Source organism: Macaca thibetana, chromosome 4 (genome assembly GCF_024542745.1).
Source record: "Macaca thibetana thibetana isolate TM-01 chromosome 4, ASM2454274v1, whole genome shotgun sequence".
NCBI classification, from domain to species: Eukaryota; Metazoa; Chordata; class Mammalia; order Primates; family Cercopithecidae; genus Macaca; species Macaca thibetana.
Window position 1 is genome coordinate 86,349,849 of NC_065581.1, and position 20,057 is coordinate 86,369,905.

Sequence of the window (20,057 nt, forward strand, 5' to 3'; positions counted from 1 at the left end):
ACTGTAATTTATGATAAAAGTAGGTCTTTTGAGGACCTCTAGGCCAAGTATAACACATTTTAAAATCACTCAGTCTTTCAAAATTCTAAATGATGTGAAAGAGTTCTGCATTTACCGTCAGATTGTTCTCACATATTCTACTGTTCCTGATGACATGTTAAGAGAATATAAACATTCTTAGGCAACACTCTTATTAATACTTCCCTGGTACAAACAGATTGAAAAGGGTAGAAAAGTAAAATAAACTTTTTTTTTTTTTTTTTTTTTTTGAGACGGAGTCTCGCACTGTTGCCTGGGCTGGAGTGCAATGGCGCAATATCAGCTCACTGCAACCTCCACCTCCTGGGTTCACACGATTCTCCTGCTTCACCCTCCCAAGTAGCCGGGATTACAGGCACACACCACCACACCTGGCTAATTTTGTGTATTTTTAGTATACACGGGGTTTCACTATGTTAGCCAGGCTGGTCTCGAACTCCTGATCTCGTGATCTGCCCACCTCGGCCTCCCGAAGTGCTGGGATTACAGATGTGAGCCACCATGCCCGGCCAAATAAACTTTTTATTAAATCTAATTCTGGAAATGACATTGATGTCATAAATGTATTAAGCTGGAAAAGTATGAATATTAAAATAACATTTAAAAATTCCTACTTTTAAGATAATTCACCTCTAATTACAAGGAAAAGCACCACACGTCAATAAACATTTCCAATTTACAGTCTACTTCTATTTAGTCTTAAATTAATGGTAAATATAGCTATTGATCTATTGGTTGAACAACTCAATTTCTTGGATGTTAGCTATTATTATCCATGGTCTCTGCTGCACACAATGGTAAAGTCCTACAGAAGTGCAGTTCTAAAAACTGACATCTATAAGGGCCTATCAAAAATTAGTTTACTTTTCATTATTTTTAGATATTAAAATCCTTTTATCTCCAGTATCTGCCTTTTAGCCATTTCAGTAGCACAGCGTCTGGAATATAATTGGAACCCTATAAATATCTGTTGGATAAAAGAACATTGTTAATTTCTCTCAGAAAGTCACACCATCATAGGATATTTAGCAATAATTATTGACAAAATAATCAAAACTCATGGCTCCTTTTATTTACCCCACACTCTTTTGGGCATGCTTGTCCTCAACACATTGAGGGAGAATGAAACAAGTCCGGAGATGCAGCAAGGCCAGGGAGCAGGTCTTGTGAACTTTGCTAAGGAATTTGGGCTGATATCTAGGAGTCATGGAGAGCTTCAGACCTGGAGAGTATTAAGCAAGGAAGCTTAAGAAGGTCAGGAAGCAAGGAAGGTCAGAATTGTGGTGGTTCAGAGAGGCCACTCGGGGTCTGTGTGAAGGATGGATGGATGGGTGGATGGGTGGATGGGTCGATGAATGGATGGGATAGAGACACTTGTTAAACAGCTACTAAAAGGTCTGATGCAGTTGCTCATGTCTATAATCCAAGCACTCTGGGAGCCCAAGGTGGGAAGATCGCTTGAGCCCAGGAGTTTGAGACCAGCCTGGGCAACATAGCGACATTCCATCTCTACAAAAAAAAAAAAAAAAAAAAATTAGCCAGGTGTGGTGGTGCACACCTGTAGTCCTAGCTACTCGGGAAGCTGACATAGCAGAATCACTTGGGCCTAGGAGTTTGAGGTTATGGTTCGCTGGTATCGTGCCACTGTACTCCAGTGTGGGCAACAGAATGAGACTGTCTCTTAAAAAAAAAAAAAAAAAAAAAAAGCTACTAAAATCCAAGTAAAAGGAGATGGTGGTCTAAACCAAGACAGCGGCAGAGGAGATGGAGAGAATAGATTCAATAGACCTTTGTAAGGCTGAGCTGAAAGAACCGAGTGACTGACTGCAGGTGAACAGGAGGGGAGGGAAGAGTCAAGAATGAGGCCCAAGTGTCTGGCAGAACTACAGGGAGGAAAGTCACACCATCATAGGAGATTTAGCAGGAAGGAAGCCAATTTTAGACATGTTAGATTTGAGGCTCTTCACCTATAGAAGATTCTAGTAAAGGCATGCTAATTGCAATTTAAGATATAGATCTGAAGGTCAAAAAAGAATTAGGATGGAAACGTACCTTTTTGGATTTTATTCCAGATCAGTATTTTATTTTTTTTACACATATTGAAATCTCAAGGTAAAAAGTTGAATACAGTTAAGACCAAAGGCTTACTCTCTCTTAATTTTCTGAGCTTGAAATATAACTATTGCCTATTAGAAAACCAAATGTCTGTAAAAGGTATTTACATTTTCTTTAGATATTTAGACACTTAATACCATCTTCAGCATTAGTTATTTAATGGATTAGGAATAAAAATGCGTGATCTTTGACTTTCTTCTCTGGGTGAAGTACATTTGGAAGACTGATCCTATTGGTTCTATAAATATGTCAGGGCAGCTCATGTAAGAATAGGTATTTCTTTCTCAATATGCCAGCATTCACGCCCATGTAGTAATGTAGTAATTTAGGTGGATAAACTCCAATGAATCTGGTGGGCTCTGATACACTCTCCTGAATACCGCCCTCCTTTTGCATCCTCAAATGGCACACCCCATAGTCTTAGTCCACCAGACAAATCCTCCAAGTGCCCCTCTTCATATTTGTGAAAGGAAGCTATTTTTTAAAAACATTTGGTGAAGCTGCTTACAGTTGTAGTTGGGAGAGTGGGCTTACTAGCTATATGATCTGGAGCAAGTTATTATTTCATCTTTTTGACCTTGGTTGCCTCGTCTGAAAAACAGAAATGGTAACAGTACTTACCTCTTGGATTTATGAATTTTAGTAATGCAAAACTACTTCAGAGCAGTGCCTGGGGCATACTGTGCACTCAATCAGTATGTAGTACTACTAAATACTTCTGTTGAAGACAAAATTTTCTTTCTCTTAAGCTCAACATCACTACTGATGTAAAATCTTGGAAATAATTATTTCAGATCAGGTTTTCCAATCAGAAACAGGATTTCATATTTGAGATATAACATCTAATGCTAGCCCCTCTCTGAGAACTCCTAGGGGATCTGAAAAAGGTCATTGTAGGATGGAATCTTACTAAGCAAAGTTAAGAATGATAAGGTAAACTGTTAGGAAAAGGATTTCCATATGACTAGGGGATTAGGGCCACAGCAGCAAGAATTAGTATCTGAAGTTTACTAAAGTAACAGTTCTACAGCCCTAACTGGCATGTACCCATCAAAAATGTGGAGATGTAAGAGAGTTTAAAAATAAAACCATAAATTAAAGTAGTGAGATTTATCATCATTTCTATAAAAGGAGAGCTGGTTAATCAGGACAAATAAATTTTACCAAATGGATGTAACAGGGCCAATGAAACAGTGACATACATGTATGGTAAGCAACCTCAGAAACAGGAAAGGCTGTACTTCCTTGTCACCAAAGAGACCATTCTGCTCCCAGAAAGCTTGGTTATGAATACACTTGAAATGAGAGCTTTACCAAAGCATGAACCCAGGACACATGCTTTTAAACTGGCAGTTAACATTCCTGAAAGCCATGGCTTAACAATAGTTATAAGTGATGTACTGCTTAAAGTAAAACATGAGCTATACCTGATTACAAATTACATCCAGTCTGTACAAGTTGAATGCATACCATACTTTAATAACCAAGACAATTCGGCTGTTTTTCCAGAGTATATTTCAGAGTTGGCATATAACCCGTATGTAACAATATTGCTATGATTTTAGTCATATTTCAGGGTCCAATATATGTTCACAAAAGAACAGTTTGTGAATGTCAACCGGTTTTTGCTTTATATTCCTTCAAAAACATTCCACCCTGGTCATTCACACTAATCTAATCACTGAAAATAACCAAAATAATTCACAGTCTCACCTCTATGTAAAAGTTCTAATTGACTCAAAAGGCAAAGGACTGCCCCTGCTTTTGAGGAAGGAAACCTGCAAGGCAAGTTCTCAATCCCTAAAACCAAGCAAAACTGTTCCAGTGCAGTTGCTGTAGCCATGTATTTAGGCTTCGTATTTATAGAATTAAATTTGAGAATGAAACATGGCCATACACATTGCAATAAGCTGCCTCCCATATCAAAAATACAATGCAAAATAACTTGAAGACATTTCCAATAACACATATTTGAAAAACTGAACGCTTAGAAATAACTCCTGCATCTTTCTTTAATTAGGAAGTCATTGCCACACTTACAAAGTTAGAGGCAGTAATCTATATTAGCGTGTGATTAATCAAAGAGTGCACTTACTACCATGAACTTGGGCCCTATGTCATAGAATTATTTTTGCCTTTCCCCCAAAGAATCATTTGCTCTTGAAGTAATAGGCTTTTTAAGGCACATTTTAACAAAAACCCATCATATACCCAGCTTAAACATGGAAGCTCCACCTGGTTATAGTAATAAATATACCTAAGTAATGTGTGATTTACCAAATAGGCTAGTGTCTCTAGCTTGAGAATAAAGTCATATTAGAAAACTGATTCTTCATTTGCTTATTCAAAGTGAAACAACATGTAAAAAATATTAGAGAATTAGATTTACAACAATAGCCCATAAGTGCCAGGTCTGTTGGCAAAGGTCCAACAGGATATAGCTCTGGAGATTAGGGAGCCCTGGGCTCCTAACCATCCAGGTTTCAGAGTAGGAATCATGAGGAAAGGAGTTAGGTCACCTTAATTATTTTTAGAAATCTCCTTTCAAAATGCACAGACCCTTGGGAGGCTCAAACCTTAAACCCCAACCAGATATCATCTTAAATTCAGTTACCAGCTTCAAAGAAACAGGACTTGGGGAGAGGAAGGAGAGAGGTTGGAAAGAAGCCACAGAGAGAAGTGGGAAAGTTTAGGCTGGGCGCAGTAGCTCAGGCCTGTAATCTCAGCATTCGGGGAGGCCAAGGCAGGAGGATTGCTTGGGGCCAGGAGTTTGAGACCATCTTGGGCAACACAGTGAGATCCTGTCTCTACAAAAACAAAATTTAAGAATTAGCCGGGCGTGATGGTGCACACCTGTAGTTCCAGCTACTAGGGAGGCTGAGATGAAAGGATCCCTTGAGCCCAAGAGGTAACAGTGAGCTATGATTGTACCAATGCACTCCAGCACAAGCAACAGAATGAGGCCCCCTCAAAAAAAAAAAAGTTTCAAGTATAAGTTGCTTTAGGGACTTTATATATTTTGCTAGGACCAACTTTGATGTTCTTAGGAGGCTCTGCTTTAAAAAAAAAAAAATCTCATTTTCTAATTCCCCACAAGCATGCCTTAGGGTGCTAGCCCTGGAGATGCACATAAAATCATCTACTTGGAATGATTTAGCATAGGTGTAGATTTAGGACTCTTAATTTCCTGTTAGTCTAAAGTAAACGTAAGTGAAAGAATTTCACAGAAACAATTACACAGCTAATTGTAATGTCTCTCCAGCCATCCTTTTCCCATTGACCTTTAGGGGTCTTCAGGATGACTCTTCAGCCTTGCAGAGCATGCTGGTGGCAGGCTGAGCTGGGCTCATTCATAAGGTGAGAACAAGTGGCGTACACGAGGCACGTTATCACCAGTGAGAAGGAGATGTGGCGGTGACAGAAGTGACTGACAGGATGGAACTCCATGGTGGAGATCTGCGATTTGTTCTATTCACTATGGTCATAGAGCAATAAAGAACTGGTCCTGAATGAGCATTTTAAATGCAGCACGCCAGACCATCGCACAGGGCCGAAAGTCCAGAATTGTATATATGTTTTTTAGTCTGCAGTTGCCCATCACATACTTTTGGGACAAGTTTGGGCCTCTGATGTTACTTTAGCCCTGGGTGGCAGGTACAGAAAAACCTCCAGAAACCCTGCAATTCAGTGACATTCTTACTTCTCTCCAGTGATCGGCACCATTTTGGAAATCTGGTCCCAAAGTTTCAAAAGAATAGTAATGCAACAAAAAGAAATAACCTCTCTGTACAAAGTGATTATAGAGATGTGTGTTGAGGTAAAGAACTTCATAAAAACCGTTGAGCAGGGAAGCACAGCCACCACTATAGAAATTTTTAGGTAAGTCTGGTGCTAACATTATTCTACAAAACTGTTTACACCCATTATAAATAGGGGACAGTTCTTATTGCTCCTGGAGCTTGTAGCTCCAATCTGTTCCAACTCCACTGAAAAATGATTTTTCTCAACAACTTGTAGCAAAGATTTCCAAATTTACAAAAAGTCATTACCAATGCATCACTTTTTGATTAATTTCTGATTGCCATATAGATGTGGACTACAGTATGCATGTCCTTGACACCAAGTACAGAAAAAAAGCTTAGAAAAGTTGTTTTATCAAAGTTCAATTCAATGAGAAACATGAAAAAGTGCAAAATATGTACAGTTCCTGGCAGTTCTTACATGGGATTTTTTTGAATACAGACCATAAAAGTTTACATTTGTGTAATGAAAGGACAATGGATTTCACATCACTGTTAATATACAAGTTTTTTGCTTCAAAGTGCTTACTTTATTTATAAAAGACAAGATCAAGAGAGTTGCAGGAATTTTTTTTTTAAACAACAAATCCATGGTATGTGTCCCAATCTCCTTCTTCCTCTTCCTTTAGTGCAACATGGCGCAGCAGTCTCATGGATAAGGTCTGGTTTCAAAAGGTGTTCCTGAAACCTCACCTACAGCAGCACTCTAGGGGCCCCATTAGGGGTGGCTCCCTTTTTCTTCTGCAGCCGATTCTGAACCTTTCGGGATTTTACTACTTTCATTCTCACCTCAAAAACTTCATGAATGGCCTTCCGGAAGCAATGAAAATTATAGTCAATTAGCCCTGGAGAAGAGAACAAAAATACTTTTAAATGTCACGTCGAAATAATCTCCATCTTTTCATGGGACCCATGGCCAGGAGAAGCCAGTAGGGGGCAGTAGAGGATGGTCTTAGCTTAAGGACTACAGATTTCCCTGGGATGTCTGCAGTTGGCTTTCAGAAATTGCTATAAACCTTTAGGAATTATAGGCAAAGTCTTGTGAAGGAAAATTTTTCCTGAGGCAAGGTTCCAGAGCATAGACCATATTTCCAAAGGTTCCTAGGACCCTAAAAGATTTAAAGAACCACTGAACTGAACTTTTTTTTTAACCTTTCAGAATTAAAGATTTCTTACAATTAAGAGAAATCTGTAATGAAAAATGTGTCTCCCCAAAGGGCGTTATTAGACTGACTCTGAGTAGAGGCAGACCGTGACTTGGAATCCCAAAGCTGTGTATCAATCAATATTTACTGAGTATCTATTATATTTAAACCATTCTCATAAGCCCCAGGGAAAGCGAAGCCCCTAATTTCAGAGTGTTAACAGTCATCTCACGAACTCCAGCGGAAATTCAACAACCAATGACGCTCAGCTTTTCAGTACTAAGTATTTTAAGTGGAGAAATAGTAGGAGAGAATCTTCTTGTGTTTTCAGAAATATATCAGTGACACAAAAAATAGAATAAAAGATAATCCAAAGTCTTGAGGAGTGCATTTTTCATCATTACTAGTAATTTGTAAGTCCTGAGAGCAACGTTATGTTTACACCAATTAGGATAAGGTGGTCAGTTCTATTTACTATCTTTAAATTTATTAAAATAACTAGCCCAACAATTACTTCTATCTATCAGGGGATGCTTCTAGAGCCCCGTCCAAAGGAAGAATTAGGATTCCAGCCAAGGATTAAATTCTTCAAACTAGTTATACAACTAACTGCAAGGGGAGGGCGCCATCTCGGTTTCCAGGAGCAGGAAAACCTCTGAGTAGTGCCCTCTGCTGCTTCTGCAGAGATAGGGAACCACTAGTGCAGTAAAACCAGCAGTCAATTTCCTCAAGGAAAGACCACTGACACAAGCAACAGGAAAAGTAATAAAAACAAGGGAGCAAATGAACGATTTTTAAATGGCAATTTGAATATGAGATGTGAGAGCCTCAAGATTCTCTGCTTTTATGTGCAACAAAGTGTCCTAAAAAGCTTAGCTAAAAGAACTTGGCTCAATGAGAAGGGTACAATGAAATACTCAACTTGGGAAATTTCAGACATATCCTATTGTTCTTATTTTTGAGGCAGGGTCTCACTCTGTCACCCAGGTGGGAGTGCAAGTCTCGGTCACAGCTCAGTGCAGTCTCAACCTCCTGGGCTCAAGCAATCCTTCCACCTCATATTTTAATTTTTTCTAGAGATGAGGTCTCACTATGGTGCCCAGGCTGGTCTTGAACCCCTAGGCTCAAGCAATCCTTCCACTTTGGCCTCCCAAAGTGCAGGCATTACAGGCATGAACCACTGGCACCCGCCCCTATTGTTCTTGACAAACCTTAACATATCTTTGCACATTTCAAAATGTAACAGTAATCTTGCTGTGTTTGGAGTTTTAAGAAGTAAAAGTTCACAACTGAGACTTTTTAAAGACAGTAAACATCCATAAACAGTGTTTGCTATTTCAACCCTCATGAAAAGCTTTTGAAAATACGTGAACAGAGACATAAACAAAATAAACACTCTCTTCACCCCACCTACAGTTCATAAGGCCCCACATCTTTCTCTGCTTCAGGAGTTCTCAACCCTTACTGCACAGTAAAATACCCAGGCACCAAGCACACCAGGAGGCCAGGCACAGCACAGTACTTTGGGAGGCCGAGCAGGGAGGATCACTTGAGGCCAGCAACCTATAGCCCTGACTGCCATAAAGTGGTGGTGTGATATTGAGAGAAAGTCATTTATATTTTCTAGGCCTGAGTAAAATCATCTGTGAAATGAGAGGGTGAAACAAGGTGTATTCCTGTCTATCTTTAAAATTCCATGATCTATTATATAATCTGTTCCTGTTTCTAGCAAGATGAAAATAAGGAGTAAAAGATGAACACCATTTAATTTAAAGTTTTGAGGCCAAAGGACACAAAAAGCAATTTGGTCAGTCATGGTACAAACAGGAAAAATACAGGACATCACTAAGCAGCAAGAAAATGTAAATTCACATAATATACCAGCTTTCAATTATCAACTTTTAAAAATACTAATACCCAATATTGATAAGAACACAGCAAAATAAGTATTCATATTCTCTTTACAGCATAAAACCGGAAAATCTTTCTGAAGAACATTTTGGTAACATGCATTAGAAGCCCCCAAAATGGGCCTACCCTTTTGATCTAAGTAATTCCACTTGAAATTTTTCCTTAGGAAACAACCAAAGATGCACATAAATATTTAGTGCAAAGGAGGTCATAATGGTATTATTTATCACATCAAAATCTGGAAACAATATAGATGTCTGAAAATAGAAGAATCTAATACAATCATTAAAATGATGTGGTTAAGCCGGGCGCGGTGGCTCACGCCTGTAATCCCAGCACTTTGGGAGGCCGAGGCGGGCGGATCACAAGGTCAGGAGATTGAGACCACGGTGAAACCTCGTCTCTACTATAAATACAAAAAATTAGCCGGGCATGGTGGCGGGCACCTGTAGTCCCAGCTACTCAGGAGGCTGAGGCAGGACAATGGCGTGAACCCGGGAGGCGGAGCTTGCAGTGAGCCAAGATCGCGCCACTGCACTCCAGCCTGGGGGACAGAGCGAGACTCCATCTCAAAAAAAAAAAAAAAAAAAAGATGTGGTTAAAAAAAGACGGTGAATTGGAAATATGTCTGTAATAATTTCAGTGAAGGTTATAAGGTAGAATTCATCATGCAATCTATTATAGTTCTTTTAGACAATGCATATGCAAGAAAGGACTGGAAAAGTATACAGGAAATGTTACCTGAATGAGAAACACTGATAATTATTGTTTTTTTGCTAAATATTTCTAAATTTTCTAAAAGAATCTATTACTTTTCTGATAAAAAGAAACAATCTAAATTATGTTTTCATAGCCAATGAATTAGGAAAATGTCATTACATATATAAGTGAAATACATATAAAACTATAGTAGAATATAAAACTATATTAGACAATATGGCCCCAGTTTTGTTGGAAGGAAGGAAAAAAAAGGAATGAAGGAAGGGAGAAAAGGAGCGAGGGTAGGAGGGAGAGGAAATAAGAGAGGAAGAGAGCCGGACGTGGTGGCTCACTCCTTTAATCCCAGCACTTTGGGATGTCGAGGTGGGAGGATCCCTTGAGCCGAGGAGTTTGAGACCAGCCTAGGTGAGAATTATGGTGAGACCCCAATCTCTACAAAAAAAAAAAAAAAAAAAATTCCAGGTGTGTTGACATGTGCCTGTGGTCCTAGCTACATGGGAGGATGAGGTGGGAGGATCACCTGGGCCCAGGTGGTCGAAGCTGCAGAAAGCCGTGACTGTGCCACTGCACTCCAGCCTAAGTAACAGAGCGAGATCCTGTCTCAAAAAAAAAAGAGAGAAAGGAAGAAACAAAATTCCAGAAATTTAACATGGGTTTAGCTCTAGATGGTGAAATACGAGGTTTTATTCTATATACTTTCCTAAATTTTCAAAGCATTTTTAATTTAATGGATTTATATTGCTTATAATATAGGAGGAAAAGGCTATTTCAGGATATGTTACTATTACATATTCAGGATATGTAACTAATTATTTGTTGGAGATTTTTTTTTAACCCAACAAATTAGTAAACCATACCCTGTGATTAACAAAAGTCCCTAGCCACATCAGTAAGCTAGGGACTTTTGTTAGTAACTTTTGTTTAGATATTATAGAAAGGGGAAATTAGTTTAATTGCTTTTGTTTCAAAATAAAACTGAATTTGATCGTAAAAAAATATTTGGTGTAGTTAAGTATATTCATGGTCTTCCCTTTTCGGAATCATGATGCCATCCCTGTGTTCTGAAGATTTAAGAAGTATTTTGAGGCTGAACAGAAGTCAAACCACCTGTTGTCCCCTCCTTTACGTGGGAAGAACAAAAGATCACACGGTTACCTAAGACCTTCTAGAGATGTGGACCAAAGTGGAGACCTCCACCCTCAATATAGACTGGGAGTCTGCTCCCTGGTAAAAGACTTCATTCACTGCCTGGCAACAATGCCCAGCTAGCTTCCCCCTAGCAGAGATGCCAAGGCGCCTGGGAGGATCATGGGGTTCCCCTTCCACCTCGCTGCAATCGCAGATGCACCACTAGAGGGCAGGCCAGTTCACTGGCCCAGAAGCTGACACTGTGGGCAGGAGCCCACCCAGCTCTGGCCTCCCAGCCAAGGGGGCCTGTGACTGGCATCTGGAAGTTTTGAGGGGCATGCTGTTGTCCCACATTCAACAAACAATACATGCAGTAGCAGTCTGATGCTTCTTTTAATGCTTCTTTTAAATCATACCAAAAAGTTACCTTTTCTTTCAAAGCTTTCCTCTCTGACAAAGCAAACGAGAGCCAGGAACTTTGTCACCTCTTTTAAATAAAGCACGGTTGTATTATTAAGCTTTATGATGGCTGTGGATTCCTTGTCATAGGGGGTTCCTGCTCCATCTTCTTTGAGACTAAATGGGGACAGAAACCAAAACATATGTGACCATTGAGAAAGAACTAGAAACTAAGCCAGTGACAGAGACTGGCTTTAAGCCACAAAAAGTGATAATTGTAAGTTGTTTACACTTGCAGTGCCTTTCAGCAAAAGATCTCAGAAACACACGGGCACAGAAACATACACAGTCCTCAACAGTCACTTCCTACTGACAATGAGTGGCTATCTGCAGCAGCTGGGCCACTCTCTAGGCACCTGAAGAAGCCAGCTGAAGGATGAGGTTAGCTCTCCCCACCTCCGTGGCCAAGGGCTTCTTGTTTTCTCATCTAGAATAGCCGGGCTGTTAAAAGCATGGTCTGATGAAAGACTAAGAAAGGCTGAAGATATGTTCCAAATTCAAGGAGTCTAAAGAGACCTGAAAGCCAAGTGCTAGACTGGATCCTGAATTGGGAAAAACTGCTATAAAAGATAGAATTGGGACCACTGGGAAAATCTGCCTATGGTCTATATATTAGATAATAATGTAGCCATGCTAAATTTGCTGAACTGTGAACTGGTTCAACTTACTCTCAAATGGTTTACCCAAAAAAAATGGATACACAATATGTATTAGAAAAAGAGAGATGTAGCAAATATGGCAAATTGGTAAAAACTGATGAATCCCAATGAAGAGTTGTACAGGAGTTCATTTAACTACTCTTGTATATTTTCTGTAGGTTTGAACGTTTTTTCAAAATAAAGAGTTAAATAAGATATATAGGTCTATTTGGCCAGGCACAGTGGCTCACGCCTGTAATCCTAACACTTGGAAGGCAGGTAGATCACAAGGTCAGGAGTTCAAGACCGGCCTGGCCAATATGGGTGAAACCCCGTCTCTACTAAAAATACAAGAATTAGCCAGGCACCACGCAGTGGTGCACACCTGTGGTCCCAGCTACTCGGGAGGCTGAGGCAGAAGAATCGCTTGAACCCAGGAGGCAGACATTGCAGTAAGCCGAGATCCCACCATTGCACTCCAGCCTGGGTGACAGAGCAGGACTCCGTCTCAAAAAAAAAAGAAGATATATAGGTCTATTTAAGAAAAAGTGTGAAATGTAAACACGAATGACTTGAGTTTGAATCTCAGTTCTTTTATTTGCTAGCTATGTGAGCTTGGACAAGTCGAATAACTTCTTTGAGCCTCAATTTCCTCATATGTACACTAACAGTAATTATTTCAAAGTTTTCTAATGAAGACTAAATGAAATAATGCATATATAGCACTAAACATAATGCTGAGAACATAAAATACACATTTATTATTACAGCTTTAATGACTGAAACTGCACCTTCTGAAGATACCTGTGTAATAAAAGAGTTATGAATTCTTTCCTCACAGGCAAAGGACACTTCCCTAAACCTTTTCCCCCTTACCTAAAACTGTACGTAAATTTTCTGATTTATTTTTACTCCCCAAATTTATGAATAACTGACCAGAAATTTGACTTAATTGGAATTGTGTTAAACCTTATCACATTCACTAAGAGCTAGCACTTATTAAATATTTACTATGTGATATGAACCAGTCTTAGTTCTCAAAATGCATTATCCTCTGTCTGCTATAAGAATCCTCTAAGTTTCTTTCTTTTTTTTGTTGTTGTTGAGACAGAGTCTCGCTCTATTGCCCAGGCTGGAGTGCAGTGGCATGATCTCGGCTCACTGCAAACTCTGCCTCCTGGATTCACACCATTCTCCTGCTTCAGCCTCCCGAGTAGCTGGGACTACAGGCGCCCGCCACCACGCCCAGCTAATTTTTTTGTATTTTTAGTAGAGACAGGGTTTCACCATGTTCACCGGGATGGTCTCGATCTCCTCACCTTATGATCCTCCCCCCTCGGCCTCCCAAAGTGCTGGGATTACAGGCGTGAGCCACCGCGCCAGGCCAAATCCTCTAAGTTTCTAAGGAAACTGAGGCTAGAGGAAAATAAGATAACTTGGTCAAAGTTGATGATAGGGGTAAAGCCAGGACCTCAAACCTAGATATGGCTAATTTCAAAGTTTATTCTTTAATCCTGTAAATACACAAGGGGGTAGAGTATCAAGCCAGATTTAATGAAAAGCCTGAATTGCACAAGAGTATTTTTAGGAAATGTAGGTTTTTAGTTTTGAGAGTATTTTAAACTGCTGTATACATGGCCACTTAAAAGTAAATTGTGAGGCTGGGTGCAGTGGCTCATGCCTGTAATCCCAGCACTTTGGGAGGCCGAGGTGATCACCTGAGGTCGGGAGTTCGAGAACAGCCTGACCCACGTGGAGAAACTCTGTCTCTACTAAAAATACAAAATTAGCTGGGCATGGTGGTACATGTCTGTAATCCCAGCTACTCGGGAGGCTGAGGGAGGATAATTGCTTGAACCCAGGAGGCGGAGGTTGCAGTGAGCCGAGATCACGCCATTGCACTACAGCTTGGGCAACAAGAGTGAAACTCCATCTCAAAAAAAAAAAAAAAAGTAAATTGTGGAAGTTCGTTTTTTTTTTTTTTTTTTTTTTTCCAAAGGATTCAACTCACTATAACCTACCAAAACATTAAAGAAAAACCTTTTAAGTGCTGGACTTCAAATGTTAAAGATGCTTTAACAGAATTCGTTAACTTCCATTGCACTGCTTTTAACTACTATATTTTAAGGCCCAATCTCTCTTGCTTATAAGTAATGTTCTGAGAACAAGAAACTGAAACATTTAACATGTTTTATCCAATGAAGAAAATGGCATTTAAAATTTCCAAGTAAATACAATACTATATAGATATTAAACACTATGTTTATTAGCAGCATTTAATAATACAGGAAAATTCTTAGGTGATAATGTTAAATGAAAAAAGCAGGATATAAAATTTTACATACAATGTGATCTCATTATCCTAAAAATTATGCATGGAAATAAGAACAACTATATAAATAATGTAAACACTGACTGTCTCTAGGTGGTGAGATTATGGGCTACTTTAATTTTATTCTTTAGACTTTTATGTATTTTCTGCAATGAGCATGCATTACTTTCACAATCAGAAAAAGGTAAACATTAAACAAATTAGAAAAACAAAAACTCCACCAAAAATTACAAGTAGATATTGATGAGGTCTGCAATTGCAAAAACTGTTTTACTACTCAAGTGTTTCATCTGTAAGCAATGAAAACGCATGAAGATAGAACATATTTCAAAATGTGTGCGTGTGTGTGTGTGTGTGTGTGTGTGCATGCGCGAGCACAGAGCTGCCAGCTGGGGCACAGCCTCAGCTGAGAAATTCCTGAGGCACCAGGTCAGCTGATTCTAGGGCCTGCTGGTCTCCACTGGGCAGCTGGGGAGGGGCAGCAAGGCCTCCAGTTACAAGACCACCTGCTTCCTCATTGCCTAAGAGGGCCCCAGGCTCTGCACACAACCCTGCCTCCTGCTGGTTAACAGGACTGGCTTATTGCTGCTCTAGCAAACAATCTGAGGAAACCCCAGAGCCCACAAACCGTCTGTGACCCAGACTGGTTCTTACTGAATCCTGTGGGTTCTCAGAAAACTGTACTCCACCACAGAAAAACCAATCTGACAGCGAAGCCAGGCTGCCTCCTCCTAACCCCTCCCTACCCATGTTTGTTTTAGCTGGGTAGAAGTAACTCTGATTAACATCATTTACATGAACAACTTACCACTTACATCTAATGACCATATGGCACAATAATGATCATGCACATTGTTAAGCATGTGCCAGATTAATTGTGTTGTTCATTGTACTTGATTACCATGGCAATCTGCACTGTAATCAGGGTGCGTTCATCTTCCATGACTATTTCAAGGTCATCCACTTAAACGGTTTAAAAATAATAGAATGCTTCAGGGCAGTAATCTTGGGCAATAAGGTCTATTTCTAAAGCCAGATGTCAGCATTTAATAACAACAGTAATAATAAATTATGGCAGCTACATTTATCCAGGGTCTACCAGGTGAAGGCACGTTATGAGCCTAATGATATTTCATCCTCGCTACAATCCTGTAAGTATCATTTTCCGTGTGTGTGTGTGTGTGTGTGTGTGTGTGTGTAACAGTTAACAGAGAGAATCTGAGCTGAGTGGGCAAAGGATTTTTAAGTAGTGGAAGAGAGAAATGGAGACTAGACTCTCACAAAAGCTGACGAAAGAGGCAGAGTGTCAAGTTGTGTAAGGCAGGTCACAGGAAGTGAGTAAAGAGGAAGATGAGCAGAAGTTTTACCTCATCAATTAGATGAGGATGTCAGATACAATACAGATAGCAACACCTTAACATCTTAATAAGATGAACAACTAGTTCACACCCAGTCAGTCTGTACACCACCTGTTCAGCACATTTATAATTATGTAGAATTGTTTCTACGTCGGGTAACATAATCAGTTTCCCCCACTCCTTGTTAATTTTATATTAAGTGTATAGGAAGTTCTGTTTTCTAGGAATGATATGTTAACAAATTTTTTTCAGCAGAGGATCAGGAATCAGATCTGAATTCAAATTCTATTTCCAGTCCTTACTGATAGTGTGAGCAAGGGTAGGAAATGTAACCACTTTGAATCTCAGTTTTTTCATCTATAAAGTGAATACAGTACAGTTGACCTTAAACAACACTGATGTGAACTTCCTAAATCCACGTATCCGTGGATTTTCTTCAGCTTCTGCCACTCGTAAGACAGCAACATCAACCCCTTCTCTTCCTCCTCCTCAGCCTACTCAATGTGAAGACAATGAGGATGAAGACCTTTATGATGACCCACTTTCATTTAATAAATAGTAAATATATTCTTCCTTACACTTTTCTTGATTTTCTTCTCTGTAGCTCACTTTATTGTTAAGAATACAGTACATAATACGTAACATACAAAATGTATGTTAATCAACGATTCATGTTATCAGTAAGGCTTCCAGTCAACAGTAGACTATTAGTATTAATAGCTAAATTTGTCGGGGGGAGATATCTGCGGCTTTTTGACTGTTCAAAGGGTTGGTACCCCAACCCCTGTGTCGTTCAAGGGTCAAATGTAATTCTTGCCACATAGAATAGTTGAGAATTAAATGATAACCTGGGCACAGTGGCTCATACCTATAATCCCAGCTACTCGAGAGGTTGAGGTGGGAGGATCATTTGAGCCCAGGAGTGATCTATCCCGGACAACACAGGGACACCTTATTGCTAAAAAAATAAAATAAATAATACAAAGCATGCAATAAGATTATTCGCATAATGCCTGGCATTTGCTCAACAACTGTTATTATTGCATGCTAAATGGTATATTTATATATAGATTTCAGTCATTTAAGACAAAAATGTTAAACTCAAGTAAATGTAAATGCAAAATGCCTGAAAGGTCATGAAGGAAGGATGGCTTGATTGTGGCCTTAAAGAATGTTGTACTTACCCATAAATACAAGAGATGTCAATAACCACATCTATCATATCACAGCAGAGCTCATAGGTTTGCATATCCACTGGAGTACTATCAGTTGCAATATAAATTTTACTGACCACATCAAACAGAAATGCCTTTTCAATTCCAGAATTCTGAAATTAAAAAAAAAAATGCTGCCTTAAAGCAACAGCCAACTTCAGACCATGTCATAACTACACAAAATTGAATGCCATTCTCAATGTAAAATACAAATGAGCAAAACTCAAGTTACAAAAATTTAAATTGTACCATTTTATTACAATTTAAACTTCACTGTCATAAACTTCTTTATACTGGACTTGCATAAGAAATAAAAAGTAGAGGCTGGGCGCGGTGGCTCACGCCTGTAATCCCAGCACTTTTGGAGGCCGAGGCAGGCAGATCACCTGAGGTCAGGAGTTTGAAACCAGCCTGACCAACAGGGAGAAACCTGTTTCTCCTAAAAATACAAAATTAGCCAGGCATGGTGGTGCATGCCTGTAATCCTAGCTACTTGGGAGGCTGAGGCAAGAGAATTGCTTGAACCCGGGAGGCGGAGGTTGCGGTGAGCCAAGATGGCACCCCTGCACTCCAGCCTGGGCGACAAGAGCGAAACTCTATCTCAAAAAAAAGAAAAGAAATAAAAGAATTTGAATTATCACAAATTATTTATTTTAGGTAATCAAATTGGGCAATATTTCCTAACAGAGATGTATACCTGCAGTTAGGAAAAGGCCAAGTAAAAATACTTTTACTGACTGTAAATTTTAAAATAAGCTTAGAAACACTAAACAAACACACTCAAAATTGTGTAGTGATAGAGTAAACGTGAGTACAACCAACAGTTCTGCCTCAATTCAACTCAGCAGAGCCTACCTGGAGCTGGTAGTGTGTAGGGTTCATTCAGCACATCATTCACAGCGTGTTAAACTTATAAAAAGCTATTCAACCATCTGCGTCTTACCAATAAAACCAAGCTTTACATTCCCTACCTCTGGTGGGGCTCTATTAATATTGAATGATTGCCTACAACTTGAATAAGCACTCCAGTTATACCACTGAAGTGCAGGAATGCATTTGAGTACATTTTATTTTTATTTATTTTTTTTTTTATTTTTAGAGACAAGTTCTCGCTCTGATGTCCAGGCTGGAGTGCAGTGGCATAATCATGGCTCACTTCAGCCTCAAACACCTGGGCTCAAGTTCCTTCCACCACAGCCTTCCAAGTAGCTGGGACTACAGGCATGTGCTATCACACCTGGCTAGTTTTTACTTTTTTTTTTTTTTTTTTTTTTTTGTAGAGACAGGATCTCACTATGTTACTTAGGCTGGTCCCAAACTCCTGGCCTCAAGCCATCGTACCGCCTCAACCTCCCAAAGTGGGGCGTGAGCCACCAAGCTGGGCCGGGAGTTAAATTTTAAAGGACCTAAAACAACACGTAGGAGTAATCTTTAACACTCAAATGACCTTGAAATGCTATAGGAGCAGTTGGAAATAAGATCTTTTTCACTCTTGCAATGCTATTTTCAAATTCTACAAGTGACGCAAACAGGAGCATATTATTTACTTACTGAGATAAAGATGTTCAGCAAATTCTCCAGAGTTGGGAGTTGTGGAATCAGTTTCTGAACCACTTTGCTAAAAGCTTCAAATATTGAATGATCATATATGCTTGTCAGATAAAAGCTGAAAGAGGAAACGGTATTTCATCATGTTTTCCCTTTGAATGAGGAACAGGCTGCTTAGGCTATGTCAATACACCGGTCATCTGCCTTCTGTATCTATAGTCCTAACACATAAAGTCCAGCCCTCCTCAGAGTTTACAGTGACCTCGGTAAAAAGCAAGCCATTCCTCCCCACCTCCCAAAAAGCCCGAGCTGTGCCTATTCTCATCTGCCGACTGGCAAGCTTAAAACCGCAGCAATCTGTGTCCATCCCAGCTTCCTGACATTCTGCAGGACAATCCATGCCAGATCATCTTTACACAAGCCTCTTAGGTTGTCCCATTAGTAACTTCTATTCTTGATATTGAAGCAAATTTTTTTTCCATTTCCCAATTTACAAAATGAACGATGCATGTACTACCTCACAAAAAATGACACAGACATTATTTTCCTTTGTGAGGATTCCTATTTGGATTGTTTTCAGACTACTCCTTTACTTATAATTACAGATAATAGCTTTATCGAGAACTGTAAACTTTAGCATCAACTAACTACTAGAATTATATTCATGGGTTTTCTATAATGTGTTTTTCATGTGAGGGGAGAACCTTAGCTTTGACCATTTGTTAAAAAACAAAAAAACACTGCTTTCACTAAAGATTAGCATTAGCACATGCAAAGCTCGTTTTCCCCAATCCTACCGGTCTACAGCGTGAAACAGGGTAAAGAAGGTAAATTACTGCCCATGCCAAGCCAATCATGGTGACTCCGAACCGCAAACTGGCTTTCTTTCATCCTTTATTGGGATCCTTAAGGGGTTTCTGTTCTCACCTGAGGTGAATTTTTTCTAATCCAGCATCTGCAAGGTCATCGTTTGCCCGCTGGTGAATATCTCTTTGGGTTTCAATTTTGTGGTCATCTGACAGACCATCCACTTTATGAATAAACACCTCGAAGTTGATGTCGGTATTCACTTTGTAGGCCCTGGTCACCGTGAGGTGGAGCCTGGCCAGGGCTTCCATGTAATCGTCCTAGGACCAAAGGCAACGCCTGTGAGAGAAGGCCACTTTGCTTCCTGACCCTCCCCCACACACACTGTTCACCTGGAAACTATGTGGCTGCAAACCCCTGAAATATGTTGCAATGGTTCCCCTCAACAAGCTGGCTTCTTAGAATTACAGTGTGAAAACTTAAGTTCTGTTAACAAAAAGAGGAAAAAGAAATGCTTTAAAAAATGCAGATGATTTAGGCAGTTATGACTGAGGTTGATGACAGTCATAAAGATCAGAGTTGGCAGGGTACGGTGGTTCACGCTCCCAGAACGTTGGGAGGCCCAGGCGGGCAGATCATGAGGTCAGGAGATCAAGACCATCCTGGCTAACATGGTGAAACCCCTTCTCTACTAAAAAAAACAAAAAAATGAGCCGGGCGTGGTGGCGGGTGCCTGTAGTACCAGTTACTCGGGAGGCTGAGGCAGGAGAATCGCTTGAACCCGGGAGGCAGAGATTGCAGTGTGCCGAGATCACACCACTGCACTCCAGCCTGGATGACAGA

The 20,057-nt window shown here is 39.8% G+C and overlaps 1 protein-coding gene across 2 annotated transcripts in view; it reads right to left on the reverse strand.

Moving 5' to 3' along the window:
* Positions 1-3,612: 3,612 nt before the first annotated feature.
* Positions 3,613-20,057, reverse strand: part of RRAGD (Ras related GTP binding D) — a 46,224-nt gene continuing 29,779 nt past the window's right edge. For both annotated transcript variants that reach the window (XM_050789540.1, XM_050789539.1), the window contains 5 exons: positions 19,335-19,534; positions 18,411-18,525; positions 16,830-16,972; positions 11,286-11,434; positions 3,613-6,799 (listed from right to left, as the gene is read on the reverse strand). In XM_050789540.1, the coding sequence (XP_050645497.1) occupies positions 6,648-6,799; positions 11,286-11,434; positions 16,830-16,972; positions 18,411-18,525; positions 19,335-19,534 (759 nt within the window). In that variant the 3' untranslated portion in view covers positions 3,613-6,647. The remainder of the gene's footprint in view (positions 6,800-11,285; positions 11,435-16,829; positions 16,973-18,410; positions 18,526-19,334; positions 19,535-20,057) is intronic.